The sequence below is a fragment of the Leptonychotes weddellii genome, chromosome 1 (genome assembly GCF_054177405.1).
Source record: "Leptonychotes weddellii isolate Sample4059 chromosome 1, ASM5417740v2, whole genome shotgun sequence".
NCBI lineage: Eukaryota > Metazoa > Chordata > Mammalia > Carnivora > Phocidae > Leptonychotes > Leptonychotes weddellii.
The window spans coordinates 120,232,790-120,255,914 of NC_138369.1; the positions used below are offsets into that span (position 1 = coordinate 120,232,790).

Consider the following 23,125-nt stretch of genomic DNA (forward strand, 5'->3'; position numbering starts at 1 on the left):
ATGATTCAGGAGGTCTGATGGGGCTCAGGAATCCAGACCTCAGGTGTTTCTGATGTTAGCAGTCCCGGGCCCCCCCTCGGAGAAACACTGGTGTAGAGGAAAGGGCAAGACTGGGATATGAGAGAAGAACTGGGTTACTTATCATGTTACTTGTGAGCAGGTTAATGACCACTTACGAGCCTCTGATTCCTGATCTCTAAAATGCTCATCCCTTCAGAGGGGAGTTTTCAGATATCAATGAAATGAGGACTATGGATCGTTTAGTAAAGGCTTATTTAATAGGATTTTTGGCTCCCTCTCCCGCTCCTGCAACACCAGGAAAGTGGCAACAGAGAGCTTCCCTTCTTCCCAGTCCCTGCGTCTGAGCAGAGCCGTGGCAGGGGACACCTGTGAAGGGCCACAGACCAGCCTCGGGGAGCCTGCTCGTCTCCGGCGCCCTGTGGCTGATCAGACAACTCCGGTTTCTCAAGCGGCGGCTTGGAAAGAAACCACCGGGAGGTCAGAGGTCAGCGGTCCGCTGTCAGGTTTATTTGTAGTAAACCACAGAGTCAGGACACACGTACACACGGCACATTACAGGAATAAGTCCACGGCACTCCAGCAGGCAGACAGGCAGGCTCGAGCAGGCAACCACCCTGACGGAGTAGCGTATCTACGGGTGGATGAGGCAGCGGAGGTGGATGAGTGAGGAGTGAAGGATCGGGACCCTGGCACTGTGCTAACCCAGTCACTGCCTCAGTCTCGGCTGGCAAGAGTCTGCATTTATGGGCCGCAGGTGAGGTGCGTTAGGACGTGTAGCTTCAACTTATGCCCAGGGTCACCCCAAACACTGAGCTTTAGCTAAGTTCTCTAAAAGGAAGTGGTGCTTTTCCACTGGTGGGAATGGATTCTCTCCTAACACACTGGCAATGAGAAAGGGTAAAACAGGTTTGATCCACAGAATGGAAAATGTTTACACGTCAGGGACTGAGTATGTGTGTTTGTGTATGTGTGTGTGCGTGTGTGTAAAGGTGGAGGGCTTACCAAAGAGTTTCCTTGTCGGTTTTTTTTTTATGTTGGCCCCCCCCATATCAGCTGCTTTCTGAGCATGATCAATCCTGAAGAGGGAAGAGAAGATTCTTTAAGGGGGGAAGAGTAGCCCTCCAGGGTAGCAGGGCTGGGGGGGAGCCTTGGGCCTGCTGGAAGACCCCTAAGAACAAGGACCCCACCCCCTCTCCCATGGCCGCAGGATTTACTCCAGGTAAGGGCAAGATCGTTGAAGAGGGAAAGTCTTTAGAGCCCCCCTTGTTGGATAGACGGAGAAAGAAAGGTCCCAGAAGGCTAAAGGACATGTCCAAGGCCATGTGGCTGAGACAGCATGTAGCCTACTCCCCGTGTTGCTCTTGTTTCCCAGGCAGGGTTTCATCCCTCACATCATCCTGGCACATGGAATGGCTCCTTCCACAGCAGCTCTATGGAACAGTGGCCAGACTTTTCCAAGCTAGAAGGGTCTTACTTGTTTCCTGCAGAGAGAGAAAAGCATCCGTCAGAACCCCTTTAGCAGTGGCTTCTTTGGGGTTATGCTTCCTGGCTAACAAGAACACTTTCTCACACGTACCTACCGAGTGTGGATGATGATGGTACAGAGAGGCACAAAAAGTTACTTCTGCCCATTCGAAGGAAGAGGGCAGCTGTGATAGAACCTGGGTCAGCAACTTGCTGTAGGACCCTCTTCTCTTTAGTTTGATCTCCTGCCTCTTTTCATCTGAAGAAGAAAGGAAGAAAGAAAATGCTGTAGATATTGAAATCTGCCTCCTTGTCCGGTGACCTACTCACTAGGCACACTGCCTCCATCAAGACTGTGAGCCACCTTGGCAGGTTCACACAGATCCAAGAGAGCAACATTTGGCGCATCGGGCCCTGTCCAAGTGTAGCCCTGGCCTGCCTCCTCCCCAGAGGCCAGGAAAAATGGCTTTGGAGGGGAATTCTGTATATGGTCACATTGGAACCGAGACTGAATGACCACCATTTGTAACTCAACTACCATCAACAGACCACAGACCTTGTGCTACGGTGGCTACCAACTCAGCATGCAAGGCTGAACTCGATGACATCTAAGGAAGAGCCTTTCCAGTAATAGGGGACTGATTCCAGAACTCCCTGCTCAGTGGACTTTTTGTGTTAACTGAGGTAGTCGATTCGAAATTGCGACTCCAGTAGGATTATGCTTGAGGGTTATTGCTTATTCTGTTTTTGTTGATTTCACAGAAGTCAAACCCACTTCACTGCCATGCCCTCTGGTCCCTTCTTTGCTCCTGATTCTGTTGTTTTCATACTAATACCCTCTGGTCTGGGATGTTCAGCTACGTTGCTTTGCATTAGCCTTCCCAATGGTTCTATATCCACAAAGGTGCTCTATGCCTGAGATGTGACTCAAAGGGTAAAGAGAAAAAGGAGAATAGTACTGAATAGAGGGGTTTCGGTTAGACACTGGGGATAATTTCTTGATGGCAGAAGCTGTGAGACACTCAAATTACATCCTGAAATCGGGCTCTGGACTATGTTCTCTGATCTTCCCTGGGCCTTTTCAGCACGGCCGTGCCTGGAGATAACAAAGTGGGCAAATGTCCCCTTAAGATCCCTGCGATCCTCTGATTTTATGTATGAAAGCTCTAAAAATAGAATTGTGGGAGAAAAGGGAAGAGAAACATCATGAGAATAAAAGAAAAAAGAAAAGGTGGAAGAAGTGGGCATTGGGGGTGGGTGGAGGTTGGGAAAAGCAGAATGGGATGGGAAATGGTGGAGAAAAAGCAAGAGAATCGTGTTGAAACAGGTTAAGAAGTTAGGGTCCAGTGCCTGGCAAATAGACATTGGTTAATAACACAATATTTATCGATGGATAAATGAACAAATGTATGAACCAGCGTCTCCAGCCCCATCTGACAGGCGGGAAAGGTGAGACATGATCTGACACTTGCTCATGTCCCTACTGCTGCTTGGTGTGAGGCAGGAGGTGGTGTTGGCCTCGGGAGAGGAGCAGGGGGAGGAGAGGGCAACCCCCCTTGCCTGTGGGTACTAAGCGCCCCGGGTCCCGGCCTGTGAAGCTCAGGAAGGAGAATGAGGAGGCAAAGGCTGAGCTCCTCCGTCTTGTCTGGCACTGCTCCTAGCTGCCCAGGCCTGGAGTGATGGGGGCAGCAGAGGGAGCCCATCACAGCCAGGCACCTCCCCCCCCACCCGCTCCTCCGCCTCCTTTTCATCCCTCAGGGGCAGGAGAAGAATCAAATACCTTCTCTTGGGAGCTATGTAAAACATCCACTGAATTTGGAGATTGGGTTGACAGCCTTCCCTTTCTGTCTCTCCTCCCTTCTCTTTGAGTTTCCAGAGCGCAGTTCCCCCATGTTTCCCCAAACTGTCTTTCCTCCCTCAAGACAATGGCATCTGGGAGAGGAAAGGAGTTTTCACCAAGTCTTCGGGACACAGGATCAATTTCCTGCCGAGGGGAACACCTGGAAGATCTCCATTAATGTTCTGTTTCTTCCTTTGGGGGAAGAGGAGGGTTTCCATCTTATTTTGTCTCTCCCTGCCCTAGACCTTGCTCACAAACATCTCAGAAGGGACATCAGAGCGGGAGTCCTCTGAGATGTCAAGGCTGCTTCAGCCCTTACGGCTTTCACTGCTCTTCTGGGTGACGGAAGCCGCACGGGCTCCTCGTAGACAAGAGCAGAGAGAAGGGGTAGTGCCAGTGTGAGGGGGCTCAAGGCCTGCAGGTGAATTCTGCCTCGTGGATACTCTTTCTCCCCCTCAGAAAACATCTGCCAGTTTGAGTCACTGGGATTTAGGAGGGAACACTGTGCTTCCTTCTCCCAGCTACAAAGCCACTAATGAGCAGGAGGACAAATCGGCCTCTCTGTTCTGAGGAGATAGAGAAGGGAAAAATCACATTGCCTAGACAAGGCAAATGTGAGCATGCTCCCAGGGAAGGCCTGCCAAGAGCTCTTATATAAGCTCCAGTGAGCTCATGTGTTTTCTCGCCCATCAGCGGATCCTGGGCTCCTCAGGGCCAGGGGTGAGGCTGGAGGAGGGAGCTCAGGAGAGACTGTGTGCTTCCAAAGAGGGGGCGCTCTGGGAAGAAAGCGTGTTCCTACTCTCAGGAGGATGGAAACAATTTTCATCGCCGAGTCAGTCAACAGAGACTTGCCTTCCTTATGGCAGCAATGTTATGAGAAAAGAAGGAGGTGCTTCTTCTTATGAGCCTCATGGTGTGGGGGAAGGGGTGGTGGGGTGGGGGTGTTTCATGAGTCAAAAAGAGGTAGATGTGCCCTGGGGGTATGGATAAGGAAGCTTTTCCTCCTGATGCGTGGAAAGCCAGATGGGTGCCCAGTTAGGTCCACCAGCCACAGGCTGGGTATCAGGCCTTGGTTTCCAGTTGTTGCAGCCACCTAGGCTGTTTTGAATAGGAAACTTATTTCATTTATTGATGGAGACAGGCTGAACATTCTGGAACCTGCTGTCCCTCATTTTGCCTGCTTCTCTCTTGTTTGGCAGAATCACTGAGCCGGCAGATTTTTGTAAGCAAATCACCCAACCACCTTGCCCGCCATCTTGCTCAGAACATCTGCAGTTAGCCTGCCCTGACCCCACCAGCGAAGCACAGAGCAAGTGGAATGATATCTGCTTTCCTTACTCTTTGCCTACTGAAAATGATATCTTACCCTGCATAAGTGAGCCAACGCTTCTCAACCAAGCTTCCCAGACGTTCTCTTGGGAGTTGACGCACTTCCAGTTCAGTTATGCCCCAGCGGAGGGGGAAGACCTGTCTGTACATCTCGGTGGCTCACCCCCCGCCCCACCCAGTCTAGCGCCATGTTCATCTCATGGTGGGGGCAAAAACCACAACTGTCTTTTCTATGATTAAAGGAATCTGCAGATAGAATGTTTTACTGTTTTACCTGTGCCCAGTCTTTCTGTAATTACCAATGTTTTAAACAATTTTTATTTCAAAACCAAGAACATGCACTGTTTAGGTAAATTTCTACTTCCTCCAAGTGCTTTGAGTTTTCTCTCTGGTATCATTAGTGCTTATAACAAACACTTCCCCACTTCTTATCTTCTGAGAATTTAGTTAATGTGCTGTTGACTTTCCTCTCTCTAGATCAATCAGACACGTTTTGAATACAGCTAAGACCTTCCTTGGGTTCCTCCCAAAACTTTGTCCTCATTAGTATTAGAGTGATGTCCTGATTAACTTCTATTTGTGAATGAGAAGTGACCGAGCTTACCAGAGCACCCAGACATCTTCTGACAGCAGTGTGTTTGATATACACAGCCTTTCCCACATCAAGAAGGATCCCCTATAATGATGTATGTGAAAGTATTTTGGTGTGAGATGTCATGACATCTGTAATTTACTTTAAAATACCTCAGAAAAAAAATGAAACAGGTATGGCAAAATGATAACGATTGTTGAATCTAAGTGACAGGTATATGTGTTCTCATTATACTCCTGGCTCTGCTTTTCTGTATGTTTGAAAATTTCCATAATAAAAAGAAATTATTCCCAGCTATTCTAATTCAGGAAAGTATATTTAACCTGGACGGCCATGGTGGGAAGCTTTAGGAGGCTGACAGGGAGAGGGAGGGAGTTGGGATTACTTCATCCTTTTAGGTTTATTATCATGACCTACATGCCTGGGGGTAGCACAGTATGATGATAGCAAACCCCAAACAGCAATTTAATGATATCCTCTATTATTAACACCTTCCGTGGATGTACGTTGCTGTGAGTTAAAAGATCTAGTTAGTTCTCAATCCTTTTACCTCAAAGATGTCGGGGAGAGAGGAAATACTCACCAAGAAAATTTTTCTTTTCTTGAAGATCATGCCATTTTCTGGTAACCAACTGGTACCAGTTTTTTAAAAAAATAAATAAGAACAAAAAATAAGTTCATGAATTACTTTGAACGTACTGATGTTTAATCCCTCAACAGAAAATGCACACTTTCTGGAATCTTTTTCTGGATGGCTATTTACGTTGTGAGGTTTAGAAATTGATTTCCTTTTGTCTTGTCTAAGGAAAAAAGAGATGACCATTTTATTATCACTCACCTTGTAATTCTTGCTAAGTTTCAATTTTTAAAAGGATTTTTTGGGGGTTTTTTATGGAAAGGAAAAAGTTCAAAAAAATTTTTTGCATCATTCTAGAGCAGGCTTCTTACCCCAAATTATGATTTATCCAAGAGATTTTTAAAAAGATGTTTCGGATCTCTGTTCCACCTTTACTTATCCGTTACTGAATTCAGATGTTTGACTACCTGACCTCATTTCACTTGCTCCTGATCCTTAATATAGTCTCTGTATCCTTTAAGGTGGTCTTTCATATCATGTGAACACCCTGATCTGGTGAGTTCTTTACCAGCTGTCCATTGTTGACTGAGCCAGGTCCTAGAACAAGGCCCAGCTGACGCCTCTGGAGAGAGGGCCTGAGAAGAAGGGAGGGTAAGGTGTGCGTGCGCCCACGGGACTGGTTTGGGGTAGTAAATCCCTGTCACTGTGCTTGGAGCTCAGAGGAATCCACACTGGCCTGTACCTTCAAAGCACAGGCCTGGCTTTGAAGGTAGATACTGATGGAGCTGCCGCGAGGGGATTGCTCTGTTTCTCAGTTTCCTTGTTTCTCAAGTAGGGAACTGTACACCACCAACTTCATTAGGGTTCCTGTGCAGGTTAACAGTGCTCATCAAAGTAATAGGCTTGGGACCACACAATCAATGATAGTTATTTATTAACAATTGCATCAACGCCTGGACATGTCCATCTTCCCATTAACTCAACTTTTAAGCTGCTTTTTTTTTTTTTAAGGATTTGTTGGTCCTTTCTTTCATTTTTGAACTATAGTGCTCAGCTCCCTTGCCCAAATAAATCTGCTAAAAAAACACCCAGTTCTCCATGTCTTTTCATCTCTTGAATCTGTCCCTTATTATGTCGATCTCTTACTGTGTTGTAACCCCACTTGTGTTGCTTTTTTATTCTTTGTCCACTCTGACCCGATGGCTAAGAAGTAGATTGCAAATATTTCTGTCTTTCTGTCCAGGTTGAATTTCATATTTTCTGAATCATGAAACTGCCCTCCATGTGACCTAGAAAGCCCTTTGATGATCCATATTTAGCTGTGTCCATCATTCAACAGATGTCTGTGTAGTTAGAGGCCCCCATGAGCTCCCTCTACATCCTGTGGTTTCAAGTTCCTGAGTTGTTAGTTAAAAAGCTTTCATCGCCTCTACCTCCCCTTCCCCTACCCATTCCAGGATAGAAGGACAGATGCCCACTTTAGCTATTTATTCATTTAACACATATTTATTCATTACCTACTACATGCTTGATACTGGGGTATATGTTCTCTTCTTTGCTTCCAACTTGCATTTTCCTAATTTGGAGCATTTCGAGTTGTCCTCACGTTTTCTGATTATCCCTCTAGAATCTGCACTGAGCATCCAGTCATATGGCCTCTCCTAGCTGCTGTGCTTCCTGGCCCTTGGGAGACTTGCAGGCTTCCCTGCAAACTCTGGTGCCTTGTTATAATGCACCTGCCACTGCAGCCACAGATTTCAGGATAATGTGGGTTCATCGTGGGTGCTAAGGGAGTTGAGCTAGCAGCTGAGGCTGCAGGGCTCGGCTTGCCATTCTGCACCACGGGCATGAAGAATGAAGTGGTGGCCGGGGGGCGGGGGGTTGCCCAGCAAGTTAAGCCGTTAATTTCCAAAAACCCTTGGCTTTCTGTGTCCCTTTTCCCACAGAGATCCCCGTGCAGAAAGATGCCTGTCTGCTTTTTGAGCTCTCTGGATCTTCCCATTAGATAGCTTCTCTTGGCATCTGAAAGGCAGCCTGCCATTCTGTTCTCCTGTGGAATACAGATGGCCCAGCCCACGCCTATCACTAATGAGGAGCACATGCAGAGCCTTCTTGCTGGAGGCTCCCGTCAACAACACCAGCCCTCCTTCCCCGTGCAGGCCAGTCACCATTGACCATGGCATTTACGTCTGAGAAGGCTGCTTGTTGCTCTCCCACTCACGGAGTTGAACAGTTGAACATCTATTAGGGAGCCCTGGGAAACGAGTCCCATTCCGCTAGAATCTGAAACATTGAAGATCGAGTTTTGGCTGCCAAACTGATTGCAAAGTTGAGGTTTGGGGTTCCAGCTGCCCACGGAGGTTGTTGAGTTTAAATGTGAACAAGCACTGTAAGTTCTTTAGTAGGAACATGATTAGATGGCTATACAGAGGTGGACCTGATAGATCAATCTGCCAATGCCGTGTAACCTCACCCAGAATGATTGCAGGGTTGGGAACAGACGAGGATGGTAAAAGCACTGAAGTCTAGTAGAGAAAGCATACATTTTTGGTGAGACAGATCCATGTCAAGTCTTAGCTGTTACTACTTACTATCTTTTCTGACCTTGGACAAGGTATTTCACCTTTCTATGCACTAATTCCTTCATCTGTGAAATAAGTACAACGCCCATATCATAGGCTATCCTGAGGATTAAATGGGACAGCACATGAATAGACCTTGACATGGTGCCTTGTATCCAGTAAGCAATAAATGGGAATTCCCTCTCCTGTCTCCTTTTCCTGTTTTCTCTCTATAGCAGAAAGTTGAAAGACCTACTCCAGCATGATGAGACATCAAGGTGAGCCACAAACAATGGCTCCATGTGAAATTCTATACAATTCTGCTCTCTTGTTTTATCTAAAACTGGATTGATATTTGAGATGTGGGATGGTTTCTTTTTCCTGGTTATTGCAAGCCAGATGCAGGTCTGGTATTTGTCGGACAAGAAGAGTTCCACACTGCCAATATGGACCCCAGTAAGAAAGGCAGATCCTCTTTTCGTCTGAATACTGTACCTCATTCCTTTAACTCTCCAAACTACTGAGGGGAGATCACCACATATTAGGTGTGGTCTAACTGGTTAGTACCCGCTGACCCAGAAATCTCTCTGGGAGTCATTTTCATTCTTTCAGAAAACATGGGACACTGAGGTATGCTGTTCAAAACGAAGTAACAGATATTGACTTAACATTGTTGCTGACAAAACCAGTTTCACTAGCTTGTTGGACAAGGTAGATCAATCATTGCTTCTGCCCCACCTAACACTTCCCATAAGAGCGGCTAACTGTTCATTGCCCCGGAAGGCAGCCCCTTCCATATTTGGCCAGTTCCAAAAGAAGTCATTAAATTGAATACAAATCAACCTCCCTCTGACTGTGCTGTTTACACCTGGTTCTGTTCTCTGGAGCTACACAGATGAAGTCTGACCCCTGGCAGCTATCATGTGTCCCCAGTCCCTCTTTCCCCCCCCCCGCCCCCTCCCCCCCGGGGGGACAAAGAGTCCAGATCCTTGATTCTTGCTTGAAGACATGTAGAGGAGAACAATAAAAATAGTTAAAGAATCACACAGAAGAAACTAAAGAGTGTCTTAAGACTGGAGATTCCTTGTCCTAGAGAAGTACTTTTTGGAACATTGTTGCTGAGGATGGTTACTTGTGTGTTCCCATCTCCACTGAGAACAAAAAGAAGAAATGGTGGGCTTAAGGCAGTGTTTCTAATCTATAGATGTTGGCAGACAAACAAAGGACCCTATGGTTCTTTACTGTGAATTCTTAGAGTTAAGCCTTTCTATGTCTCTCCTAGAAAGGGAGCTAGTACTTGATCAAAGAACTCTGTTTTCATGGGGCATTTTATGGCTACTAGCATTTTGTGAAACATATCTTAGGAAATTAGGGTCTCAGATATGCTGTAGGGACTTAGGCATTTGAAATAACTTCCTGACTGGTTATTGTTGGATCCTGGAACTGGTAGCCAAGGAACACTATGAAGTTTCCTTCTTTGGAGGGTTGGTAGACTCTTCCTCCCTTCCTCCCTCCCCTCTGCCCTCCTCTCTCCCTTTGGTATTAACATTAGGCACCCACTTGCCTGGGAATGTTGAGGTGTAGGCCTGGGACATAGGGGAATCTGGAAGTCTAGATCCTTCCCATCCCCATGATTCTATTTTTATGGACCCAATTGTGGTGTGTTCCATGGAAGGTACAGCTTAGCTGGGACAGGAGGTAACTGAGGGTTTTGGCCAAGAGGAGAGGGGGCTAGAGATGGGAAAAGTTGATGCAATTATTTTTGTCAGGAATTGGAACCAAAGCAGCAGGAGAGAGTAAGTTTTAAGACTCTCTGGCAAAGTAACTTCCTAATCTGTCACTGAGTATGTGTAAAAAAGTGATTAGTGGGTCTCTATATTTATCATGATTACTCACAAATATGTAATTTGCATAATATATACAGCACATTAAGTACTATGTCACCTTATATAATGTGCATATGTATAATGTATATGCATGTTATGTAACGCCAGTCTGGAGGCTCTTCCAGATTCTGCCAAGTATTTCCTAATTTATTTGGCAATTTTAACATATCTTTTCCATCTGTGGAAAGAACTATCTTGAGAGGAGCTGGTCTCTGACCTGAAATATAATCATTCTACTAAGCCTATCTCCATTCTCAACTCACTGGAGGAAATCCACAAAGACCAAGCCATAATAAGATGCAACTCTCAGCTCAATAGTCCAGGGACAACATGATGTACTGAAGATTTTCTGTTTCATTATTTTTATTGCTGGTAGGGTAGAACCGTGGGGGCAGGTGGGAACATGTCTGTTGCATGGCCACAATCAGAATAGGATGAAGACTAAGGGACTGGATTCTGCCCTGATTGCCTTAGTGTGTGACTTTGAGAAGTCACTGAACCCTTATTAAGCTTCACTGTCTCATGATTAAGATTGGGAGATTAATACCTTCTCCATCAACCTCTGAGATTGCTGGGAGGCCCACTATGGTGACGTACTCTACAGGAAGAAACCATGGTCACAGTAGTTAAGGAATGAGTTGCAATATCACACTAAACAACACCACTAGACTTACTGAGGTTACCAAATTGGAAGTACTATTCCACTACCTTCTTATACTCTGTGGCTCTAGGGAGGCTTTGGGACATGTCTCTCAGGCAACACTGCAAGTCCTATGCACTAGACTAGAACAGGCAGGGGCCACTCTGACTTGTGAATCTCTGCAACTCAGTTTCACCTGTCCACAGTGCCACGTCTCAACAGCCTCAATCTTGGGGGATTGGGGTTGAAACACATGCAAAAACTTCTGTAAATTTCTCAGAATCAGTGACCTCAAATCTGAACCTGCCTCTGTTTCAAAATCAAGTGGCTTCCAAGACAGTACCTGCTGTTATTCTGGAACTTGTTGGTCCGTCCCATCACCAAGGATCCCATCATTCAGGACATTCTTCAGGCAGCCTGGCTGTCCCCTCACCCACTGTTTCGCACTGTTGGATCCAGCAGGATGGTCCTAGATGATTGCTTCCTTCAGAGTTAGGATCAGTGTATACACACAATCTTAATTTCCCTTCCTTGTGCACAGCTCCTGACTCAGTGCAAGGAGATTAGAGAGCACTCAGTGGAGTGATGTCGAGTGGGCCCACGTGTCCTCTTAAGAAATCTCGGAGGGGATGGAGGTCCGATGGAGCAAAGGCACCAAGGCAAATGTTTCTGTCTACTAATGAAGCTCTACACAGACTTGCCCTCGCAAAAGGAATTGGGTAATGCTGGCAGCAGCTGCATGAAGCCCACTGAGCTCTGCTGGGACCCCTCTGGGTATTGGCTGGCAACACCTTGCAGAAGGTGCCTTGGTCCTTCTTCTGAGTCTCCAACTGAGGTCATCCCTGCAGCCACAGGTGCTTCCAGACTAAGAGGCCATGACGACCATGACGAGTTGACAGGTGGAGAGCTTAATCTGATGATCTGTCTAGTGCCTTCAACCCAGACCAACTTCTTACCAGTTCAGGCCAGAGAGAATCTCTGGGAAGCATCACGAGGCCCTCATTTCCTTGTGTGGGCCTGTCACATCCACACATGTGCTACGCATTCATCCTTCCCTGGAAACCTGGATTCGAATGGAATAATTTCTCAGTGACCAGAAATGACCCTATTCTAAGACGTGTGGATTCTTCTAATAAACATCCTCTTAGTGGCACCTATTCTCAAACCACATTAGTTAAGGTACCATGTACAAGTCTCTTAACTTTTCTGAGACTATCTCTCGCTGGCAAGTGGGAGAGTAATTCTGTCCAGCATATCTTTCATGGCTGTTTTGAGAATCCAGAATAGGAATTCTTAGTCTCTTTATGATAAGAAGCTACTTTCATTTCCCTTAAATCTCATGATCGCCACTGGGAAATGTGTCTTGACAATGAAATGGTGGGATGGGGAGTAAGAACCTACTTTTTCTTTCCTACTTTCTGTTCCTCGTCTACATATGTTTTTTTTTTTTTTCAATCAGGAAAAGTCCATCAGTAAATAAATATTTATATGTATAAATATATATGCTACATATATGTACACACACATAAGACCATCAGAAGGGCCCTCAGGTCATGCTCTGGGAGTGGCAGGTGCAAAGAGGCAGGTGGGAGCCACCTGATGGGTTTGTCTCCTGGTCTTCTCAGCAAAAGGCCCTTCCTTCTCATCCTCTCTGCCTTCAGGAGTAGTCTGCCACCAGGGCTTGGAACTCAAAACAGGAAACACGCTTTGGCTTGAAAAAGAAAGAAACTGGGGGTGGTTTTTTTTTTCTTCCCTTTTTACACAATATTATGACACCAATTTGAAAAATAAATCCCAGTTTCTCTGCTTTCCCTCCCAGGTGTTCACAGAACTAAGAAAATAAATACCACATCGAAGGTGTGCTGTGCAGGCTGCTCTGGGGGCTCTTGGAGCCGTCTCTAAACAAACACACAGCCACCAGGAGAAGCCTTTGGGAAAATAACAAGTGCCCACTGACAGCGTGGAGAACCAAGAATGGAAACACAGCTTTCCACAGCCTTTCTGCCTCCTCAGCAAGTTCAGGGAGAAGTTGCTGCTTGAAGGACAACTATGCAACCAACGTGCGCTTGCTGAGCCCTGCCAAGGGTTATGCTCTGAGCGCTGGAGGCTGTTGGTCTCTGTACAGAGGGACCTTTGTGTAAATTCTCTGGAATGGGAGCTCTTTCCCTTGGCCACATCCGATCTCAACATAGGCAGGAAACCTGCAGCCTGCTTCTTGTGAGCGTCTGTGAGGGAACTTGCAGGACTGGTGGGAAGAAAGGGGGATTTCTCCTTCAGTCTCAGAAAGTCCCACTCACGGCCTTCTGGGAATGTGGAGGTTGCCATACGGCCAACCACACCCCGGTCGGCCCTAAGTCTGTTCAAAATTTTCTGTCGGTACTGGCTCTGTTGGGGTGTGTCCACTGTTGAAGTAGAGAGCATGTACGGCAAGATGAAGATTTCTTCCTGATGGGTGGCTTTGCTTCCACTGGTTAGAGATGAGTGTGCGTGTGTTTGCACGCGTGCGCGTGTGTGTATGTGTGTGTGTGTGTGTGTGTTACAGTCTCTTGTTTTCTCTCTTGGTTTAAGTGGCATTTGGCATATTATTTAGTCTTTTGAACGGCTCTTCCTCCTCAGCGAAAAGAAGCTGCTCTTCTGGGGAGGCCCCATCATCATAGGTGCTTGATTCTTGTGAGTAATTTTAATCTAAAAGCAAAGAGACATAAATGAATTAGTAGCATGCAAATCCCAGTAACCTGTGAGAGAGGGAGTTGCAGAGGGAGGAAGGCAGGCCAGCTTCGGGTTGGAAGGAGCCCCATGCAGAAGGACGACTGTCCTTGAACAGCTTTAAAATTGGCAACTGGACCCTCACTGGGCCTGGAGTTTGGCACTGTTGGAAGTGAGGGGCGGAAACACTGGGGAGAGACAGGTGTGAGCTTCCCACATGGTGATCAGCTCGCACCTGTCTTGCGTCCTTGCTATTCATAGATTCTCCAAGTGTCACAGCCGGAGGAGATCTCAGGGACCATCTCATTCAACCTCTCTGCAGGACAGATAAAGGAATGGAGGCCCAAGGCTCTGTTGAGCCTTGGATTAGCCTAAGGTCACACAGAGAGAGCAGAATAGCGAGAGTCCAGTTCTTGGGATTCCTAGCTTCCACTGCTCCTGGCCGTCCCTGTCCAGGCAGTGCAGAGATATCAACCAGTGAACTTCAAGTCAACCTAGAGGCTTCAGTCTGACATCTGACCCAAGCCACATCATGTGGAAAGTTTCAAGTGAGTCCCTTAGGTGTTTCCTCTTTTCTTAGCTTTCCAGGAAAAAAACCAACTTTCTTTTTAAAAGCCTCTTCTTCTTCTTTTTTTTTTTTTAATTTTAGGTTTTATGAGTTTTTTTCTCCTGCAGACTTTAAGTCAGTTGGAAGTGAAAGACACTAGTGAATTCTCATTTTTGCCTTTCTTCCCAACCTTATCCTTAGGGCGTGGCTTCAGAATGCTAAATCCCTATTTGAATATGACCTGATGACACTGCACATTACTAATCTGCATTATCAGTCCATCAGCATTTATCAAGTGTGACACATGTCCAGAGTAGGAAGATGATGTGGGAACAAGGCACTTAGGATTCAAGGACCTGGGTTTGGGTCCCGGATCTCCTGCTTCTTTGCTGTATGACTCTGGACGAATCATTTAACCTTCAAAGCCATGCTTGCTGAACTGTAAAATGAGGGTAATAACATTTGTCCTGTTTTCCTCACAAAGTTGTTGTGAAGATCAAATAGGAGACTGTCCATGAAAGCCCGCTGTGGTCTGTAAAATGGAATGTAACGGTTAGTTAAATAATTGTTATCTTACATTGGAGGTGAAGGAGAAAGATGTATGTCAAAAGAAGCCATCTGTGAGCTCATTCTCATGGTTTCTATGTTATTGGAAATGACAGTGTGGCCACAGAGAACCACAGAACTCTTGAAGAGAGAGACCCATCCACAAGTTTAAATTAATGTAGGGATAGACCAACTGGTGTCAAAAAGAAGGTAAGGAAGGAGAAGAGTCTGGATGGAGCAACCAAGGAAGAGTTTTAAGAGCTGAACAGAAGGGAAGGAGATGTATTGGTGAAAAGAGAAAGGGAAGGCACCGGGTGGAAGGGCCACGTATGAAAAGGTTGAGTGCAGGGCAAAGGATGAGAGATGAGGTCAGAGAGGCAGGCGGGGCAGTTAGTCTAGGGTTTTCAAGGGGAGGTGGCAGAGGCCGGGTTTAATGTGAGGTAATGGGGAGCCATGATAACTTTTAAGCTGGAGAATAACAACATGATGAAGAAAAGAGTTCCAGGGAAATTATTCCATAGTTCTTGTCAGGGCAAGTTGGAGTGGGGGAGACTCTGGCTAAAAGGGTACTAGGGTGAGCCAGGTATAAATTTAGAAGTCCCCAGGGTATGGGAAGACAAGGATGAAACCAAAAGACATTGTGGAGAATTAGCATAACCTGGGTGATGGAAGCTGCAAATGACTCTTATGCTGGTTTTCACCACCCGGGAGCTCCAGGAGGGGAGGACATCTTTCTTCTTGTGGCAGTCCTCGGAAGAACAAACCAAGAATATATCAAGTACCATTTTGTGTTATGGGCCTTATTATGGGCATTGTGTTTATTCCAGAATTCACGGAAGCGAGACATAGATGAGGGACCCTGACAGAGCTTGTCTGTGGCGTGTGATTTAGCACTAATTGACCAGAGTGACTTGTGGCACATGTCCTTGTGTTGTGGTGAGCCTTTTCTCATTCCTGGGCACCAGAGCCGCCTATGGGGAAGAACTTCATCTTCTTCATCATGCTACTCCCTGAACCAGTGCACAGCATTTTGACAGCATGGGCTGTGGAAGTGCTGATGGCTGAGCATGACCCAGGAGAGAGAGAGAATGTCCTGGCAGTGGAGATGGCTATGTTTGGGGCAGACAGCGGCAGCTGATGCACTGCCTACATTTCCCGCTGATAGAGCCCGTTTTTTTTAGATGATGGAAGACCCTTACTTCTCCTTTTTCTTTCTCTAGCTGAGCAATTTATTTGCTTGTTAGCACCTCCAGGACAAAGAGGAGGAAGTGAAACTCAGATCCCTCCCATTTGGGTTTTCAGCAGCTTTGACAAAGGTCTTGATGGGGTAGGAGTTTGGAGATGCTGGCTGACGAGATTTTGATGTGGTTTGTGGCTTCCAGTGCTGTAGGTAACTGAGACTGCACTATAGATACTACACTGAAGGTAAGAAGTAGGAGATCATATTTTCATTTTGAGTCAAAGAGAGGTTTATCCCCTTCTCCCCTATTTGGGAGAGGCTAGTGGGTTAACTAGCTCAGAGCCCATTGCAGGAGGTAGTTGGACATGGTGAAGCTTGCCTTTTCAAACCCTGATGGAAAGACAGGAACCGCTATCTCCGTATTAGAACCCAAATCTCCCTGCTAGTTGGGCTGGTCAGGCAATGAACTGAGGTCTTTATGATTTTCTTAAAGACCTTTCAAGAGATTTACAACATCTGCACTAAGAAGAGCAGCCCCATTTTCTTAGTTCTCTGCTCCATTAGGGAGAGCACCGATATAGTAGGCTCTTGTGTGACAACTCAAAATTCACAAAACTACTGCAGCATGTAACTTCCCCCTTAAAATGGAATACATTTTAAAATTTTACTAGTGCTGGGTGTTGAGTCTGTTTTGGGGACCATTTCCCGCACATCAACACATTTTTATTTATTTATTTTTTTAAAGATTTTTATTTATTTATCTGACAGAGAGAGAGGCAGCGAGAGAGGGAACACAAGGGTGGGGGAGTGGGACAGGGAGAAGCAGGCTTCCCGCAGAGCAGGGAGCCCGATGCGGGGCTCGATCCCAGGAGCCTGGGATCATGACCTGAGCTGAAGGCAGACGCTTAACGACTGAGCCACCCAGGCGCCCCAACACATTTTTATTACCTCAAGAGAAGCAATAAACTGAGGGACTCCTTCCTGAACGTTGCCCACTCTGGGCAGATGACTCAGATGATGCCCGACAAAACAGCCAATAACTGTAAGTGTGGACCCTTCCCAAGTCATTTGGGAAATACTCCTGCTTAAAGGGAGGCTAGGGGAGATGCGAGAGGGCTTGTACAATCTTTTTCAGGTCTTAGCTAAGTTCTTAGGATGCCCTGCTTCACGAGAGGGTTTCTTGCCACTGGAGGCTTTCAGATGCAGCTGGACAATTGGGTTTTTTTGCTAGTGGTGGAGGAGAAATCTGGGATTTGTTGATAAGTCAGGAAGTTTGACTAGATTATTGGTTCTCCAAGTGTGGTCCCTACACCAACAGCGTCAGCATCTCTTGGGAACTTGTCAGAAATGCAAATTCTCAGGCATCCAGAATTACTGAATCAGAAACCCAGCAACCTGTATTTTAAAAGCCTTCCAGGTTATTTGGATACACACTTAAGTTTGGGATTCACTGGACTAGATAACTGGAATCCCTTTCCACTGTGATATCCTAACTGCGGGGGAATATTCTTAATTTTAAGGCTCAAATTATGCTGCCTAACTGATGATAAAACATGAGAGGTCATCTTATCGTGCTGCAAGCACAAGGCAAGTTTGCTTAATAATACATTTCTTATATACATATATTTATATGTATAAACAAACATATGCTCCTTTTTGAGAATTTGGGAAGTATGGAAAAATTTAAAAACCACCTAGAGGTAATTGCCATTAACTTTTGGGTATATGTTTTCTGGTTTATTTGTATGTTTATACATTTTCAATACATTGAAATCAGCTTCTTACTCTGTTTTCATTTAGCATTATTTTACAAGCATTTCTGATGTCATTAGATATTCATTAACATGGTTTTCACTGACTGAAAATTATTCTATTTGATGAATCTCACTTAGCTTATTTAACCCTTTTCTTAAATGTTGGGTTTTTCTTCCATTTTTTCCACTGATAACCTGTATTTTACTTAAAATAAATTCCTACTAAAAGAATAATGAACAAAATTTTAAGGGTCAAAGGAAATGAACTGGATCAGTGTATATTAATATTTGTAAGGTTCTTCTTGATATATGGCTCCCAATGTTTTCCAGAACGGCTTTCTGGTTTTACTTTTTTTTTTTTTTTTAAAGACTTACTTATTTGAGAGAAAGAGCACACGTGTGCCACATGCGAGTTGGGTGAGAGGCAGAGGGAAAGAATCCCAAGCAGACTTCCTACTGAGCGTGGAGCCCCACGTGGGACTGGATCCCACGACCCCGAGATCACGACCGGAGCCGAAATCAAGAGTTGGAGGCTCAACCTACTGAGTCACCCAGGTGCCCCTCTGGTTTATACTCTTATCTCACCCCTTGCGTGTTGGCCTCAACACATCTCGACAGCAATGACTATTATTTTAAAAAGAAAACCAAATTGTGCTACTTTGACAAGTGAAACATGGCATGGTTTTCTCACTATTTCAATTTGAAATTCTTTCCCCCCTTTTTTCTTAATTTATGATATTAAATAATATTTCATGGCTTTGGTAGTCCATGGTATTTGGTGAACTACTGCATTGTTAGCATCTTCTCCTGGTTTCTAAGAGCTCTTCAGACATTATGGGAATGAATCTCTTCTCTGAGATAGCTATTGCAAACATCTTGTCCTTGGACTTTACAATTTCTACATTGATTCTTGACTTGTAGACTTTCCAGTGTGCTAATAGTTAAATGTGTCACCTTTTCCTCAGAAATTCCATGCTCACAGTGTGAATATAGTCATCTGTATTTCCCCCTAGGTAGTCCTAATTTTTAATTGAATTGGAGTTTTTCTGGTTTTGTTTTTGGAGTATAGTTTGAGGTGAGAGGTTTTGATATATAATGACATTTTCCCAAACAGGCAATTTCTTGGATACTCTATGTTAAAGAGTCCATTCTTTTCAAATTAATTTATGATCTTTTTTTCTTCCTTCCTTTTATGTATACTAGGGTTCCTTAGGGCTCTCTTCTGTACTATTGATATATCTATTCAATATCATGCCAATTATTGTGGCTCTGTAACTATTTTAATACCTTGTGGGAAGTCCTTCCTCATAGCTCTTCCATAAAACACCTCAATTATTGCATTGTTTTCCCAAGTTAAAAAAGATAATTGCATTGAGATTTTGCTTGGGATCCCTGTTTAGAAACATGGGATGTTTAAAACTCAAATATATATATTTTTTATATTGGTCAAGTCTTACTAGTTTTCATTTTTTCTTCACAATTCAGTTTAATATTTTGGTTTTGGTTGTTGCTATTATATTTTAATTTTTTCTATTATATTCTTCTGATTAGTTAGTGCTGGAATATACAAAAGCTATTAACTTTTGTCTTTCTATAGAGCTTCACTAAAATAATTTAATCTTTGGGGTTTTCAGTTGATTCCATTAACTTTCTATATACATAATCATAGTATTTGCAAATAATGACAAGTTTTGACTCTTTTCCAAATGGCTACATTTTTTTTTCTGTGTCATTTATATTGCATTAGCTAAAACTTCCAAACAGTATTAGTGTACATGTCTTGTCCAGGATTTTAATGAGAATTCTGCTCGTGTTTTACTATCAAATAAAATATTCATTATTGGTTTAAGATAAATATTTTTTTATTATTTTGAGGGAGTATTTTTCTGGTTTTAGTTTCTTAAGAGTTTTTTCTTCAAAAATCACAATTTTGGGGTGCCTGGGTGGCTCGGTCAGTTAAGTGTCTCCTTCTTGGTTTCGGCTCAGATCGTGATCCTAGGGTCATGAGGCTGAGCCCCGTGTCAGGCTCCACACTCAGCAGGGAGTCTGCTGGAGATCCTCTTTCCCTCTCCCCCTCCCCCTGCTCATGCTCTATCTCTCTAAAATAAATAAATCAAATCTTAAAAAAAAATCATAATTTCTGTTCGGTTTTTGTACCTGTCCCAACTTCATGAAATGGATCAGGTGACTTTCTATTTTGTTTATAATATGGAACAGTTTACATGAATATTTATTTCCTAATAGTATGGAAGAACTCACCAGTAAGACCATCTGTTTTAAGATCATTTTGGATGTAATTCTTTGAAGGCAATTTCTCTTTCATTAGAGGTTATCTGGAATTTTCATGAGATGATCAAGTTTATTAGAATCAAGATGATTATATATTAAATATGTCATATTATGTCTTATAATTAAATGAAACCATCACATTCATGTTTATATTTTATTACATATTTTATATTTTAATGTCTCTGATTTGTTTTTTGTTTTTAAAATTGGCTTTCAAATATTTGACATGTTAAAGAATTAGTTCTCAATTTTCCTGCTTCCTAATTACGTAATTTCTACTCTTATCCTTATTATTTTCTTCCTTCTCCTTCTCCTCAGTTTGTTCTACTGCTGTTCTTCTAATTTTCCAATTATTCATTACATGTTTTCCCTTTTTAAATGATGGAAGTATATGATAATTTGAATTTACTTCCCAAAATAGTTTAGGCTATATTCTACAGTTTTTGAATGAGAACCTTCTGATTTTTATTATTTTTGGAATAGTCTATGATGGTGGTTTTGATCTCCTTGTGAATCTACTGTTCTTTAGGAGAATTTAAAAATCAAGTGATTGGATTTTGCTTGTTTATTCATTTACCCTTCTATTATTAATTTCTGATTTTGTTGCCTTATGATCAAATAAAATAACTTTTATGATTTTTCCTTCTGGCTTTATACAGATTTTTTTCTTTGTGAACTAGTTTAAGATCTATTTTAGTAAATACTCTCTGGATCCTTGAAAAAAATGAGATATTTAATTTGTTTATAGGTTATAGAGTTATTTCATCTAGTGTTGTGATATTTATTTTTGCTTCTTGACCTCAAAGGTAGAAACAAATATTTTAAAGCCTCTCAGTACTTGTATCTCTGTCAACTTCTTCTTTTATATCTATTTTTTTCTCAGTATATATATTCATCCTGTTTTTCACAGTATATATTTTGATTCTGTTATTGCACACCTACAATTTTATGACTACTACATCTCAGAAATGAGTGTACCTTTTATCCAATAAAAAGTGACCTTTTTTATTCCACTTCACGCTTTTGACATGTTGGAAGGTTAGTTTGCCTAAAATTAATATAATTAATAATACCATTTTTTACTTTTAATTTCTCTATGCTTGATAAAGGATAAAATAAAAAGATATATACGGGGGCGCCTGGATGGCTCTGTTGGTTAAGCGACTGCCTTCGGCTCAGGTCATGATCCTGGAGTCCCGGGATCGAGTCCCACATCGGGCTCCCTGCTCAGCAGGGGGTCTGCTTCTCCCTCTGCCCTCTTCCCTCTCGTGCTCTCTGTCTCTCATTCTCTCTCTCTCAAATAAATAAATAAAATCTTTAAAAAAAAAAAAGATATATACGTCCTTTTGCTTTAAGTACATCTTTTACAAGAAACACATCATTGGGTTTTAATTTTTAACCCAATATGAGGGTACTGTTCTTTTAATAGGGGACTTTAGCACATTTTTTGGGTCGTTATTGATATAGTTAGTCTTAACCTCCTTCATCTCGCCTTAAAATTTTTTTAAAGTTTGCTTGTTATTGTTAGGGTGATGTACGGGATTGTCGAATCACTATATTGTACATCTGAAACTAATATAACACTGTATGTTAACTAACTTGAATTAAAATGAAAACTTAAAAAAATTAAATGTTTGCTTGTTATTTGCTTTCTGTCTGGTCCACATTGATGGGGTTCATGAGATTTAAACCCTCCCAGATTTGAAAGGTGTGCACCCCGTTTTTGATTTCACTAGTGATTATTCAAATTTTCTTCTGACTTAAGACTTCTTCATTATCAATGGGCAGAGAGACAATGAAAAGATTCAGCATATTTTTACTATCCCTTTTTTTTAACTTTTAAAAAAATTTTTATTTTTATTTATTTTTTAAAATTTTTATTTATTTATTATTTTTTTCCTATCCCTTCACTGAGGCCTCCCACGTGCTTTCAGCCTTGGTTAATCTAACCTTAGGTTTGGGACCCAGCTCCCTAACGTTTACATGACAGATCTTCCATCTCCTGGAATGATTTTCACCACGTGCATTCAGTGGTACAACCATATTTAACAGTTTTTATTTTCCTTCATCCTAGTTTAACTGGTTTCAATTTTTACCAAAAATTGTTTTGTGTCATGATGTCCTGTCATTAAGCCTTTCACTCTGAGTTACTTCCCAGCTGGTGTGTGCCTTCAGGAAAATGTTTCAACAAGGGGACTTTTGTTTTCACTCTTGTGAGCTGAAGGTGACTTTCTGTTATGCCCTGAATTACGTCTCCCCCAAATTCATATGTGGAAGCCTTAACCCCCACTGTGACTGTATTTGGACACAGGATCTTTAAGGGGGTAATTAAGGGTAGGTAAAGTCAGAACGGTGGGGCCCTAATCCATGAGGAAGAAGAAGAGACACCAGGAGTGTGCACACACAGAGAAAAAGCCATGTGAGGACATGGCAGGAAGGTGGCTGTCTGCAAGTAAGGAAGAGAAGCCACACCAGGACAACCCCGCCAGCACCTTGGTCTTAGACTTCCAGCCTCCAGAGCCGTGGGATGATAATACATTTCTGTTGCTGAAGCTGCCCCGTCTGTGGTATTCTGTGATGGCAGCCTGAGCAGATTCCTACATCTCCACACGTGGCTATCCACGGACTGTATCTTAAGATCACTGGGTCACAAATATTTTCCCAGTGAGGTGAATCTCTGAAGGGTGGCCTGGAGAGAGGGTCAGGGTGGGGGCAGGAGAAGAGTTTGTTTCAAAAACGAAGTCCTTGCAGTAAGAGAAATGGCAATCCAGTTTCCAGATCTCGCTGAGCCAGGTGGGAGAGGATTTGATTTCTTCCAGCCTTTTTTTAGAAGACAAGAGGAGTTTGGATAGATTTTTCTCAATTTAGCTCCATCAAAATTATAAGTAGTAGAAATTTCCTCCATCCTTTCTAATTCTAACAAAGTGGTAAGCTATTATTAGTTTTTGCTGTAGTGTGTTTTCATCTTTTTCTTAGGCTTCATAGAAGCCCGAAGATTGAGGTAAGGTTTTGCAGAAAAATCTCTGCTTTTGATACCCTTTATAGAAGTTGCCATCCCTAGAGTCTGTCTCCAGGGGCCAGTTTTATAATCTGTAGAAGTCACATGGAACCAAGAGTGATGGAAATACATCTACGATTCAGGCCTGGTAGAAATCTCATGCAAACCCTTCCGCTAGTAGAAGAAAACTTGATG

At 43.4% G+C, this 23,125-nt stretch overlaps 1 protein-coding gene across 5 annotated transcripts in view; it reads right to left on the reverse strand.

Moving 5' to 3' along the window:
* Positions 1-259: 259 nt before the first annotated feature.
* Positions 260-23,125, reverse strand: part of DGKG (diacylglycerol kinase gamma) — a 202,566-nt gene continuing 179,700 nt past the window's right edge. For 3 of the 5 annotated variants that reach the window (XM_081831122.1, XM_081831113.1, XM_081831108.1), the window contains 3 exons: positions 11,254-13,595; positions 1,598-1,744; positions 260-1,502 (listed from right to left, as the gene is read on the reverse strand). In XM_081831122.1, the coding sequence (XP_081687248.1) occupies positions 13,497-13,595 (99 nt within the window). In that variant the 3' untranslated portion in view covers positions 260-1,502; positions 1,598-1,744; positions 11,254-13,496. Of the gene's footprint in view, positions 1,503-1,597; positions 1,745-4,644; positions 5,331-11,253; positions 13,596-23,125 lie in introns of those variants that run through there. The other 2 variants (XM_081831101.1, XM_081831103.1) reach the window with 2 other exon arrangements.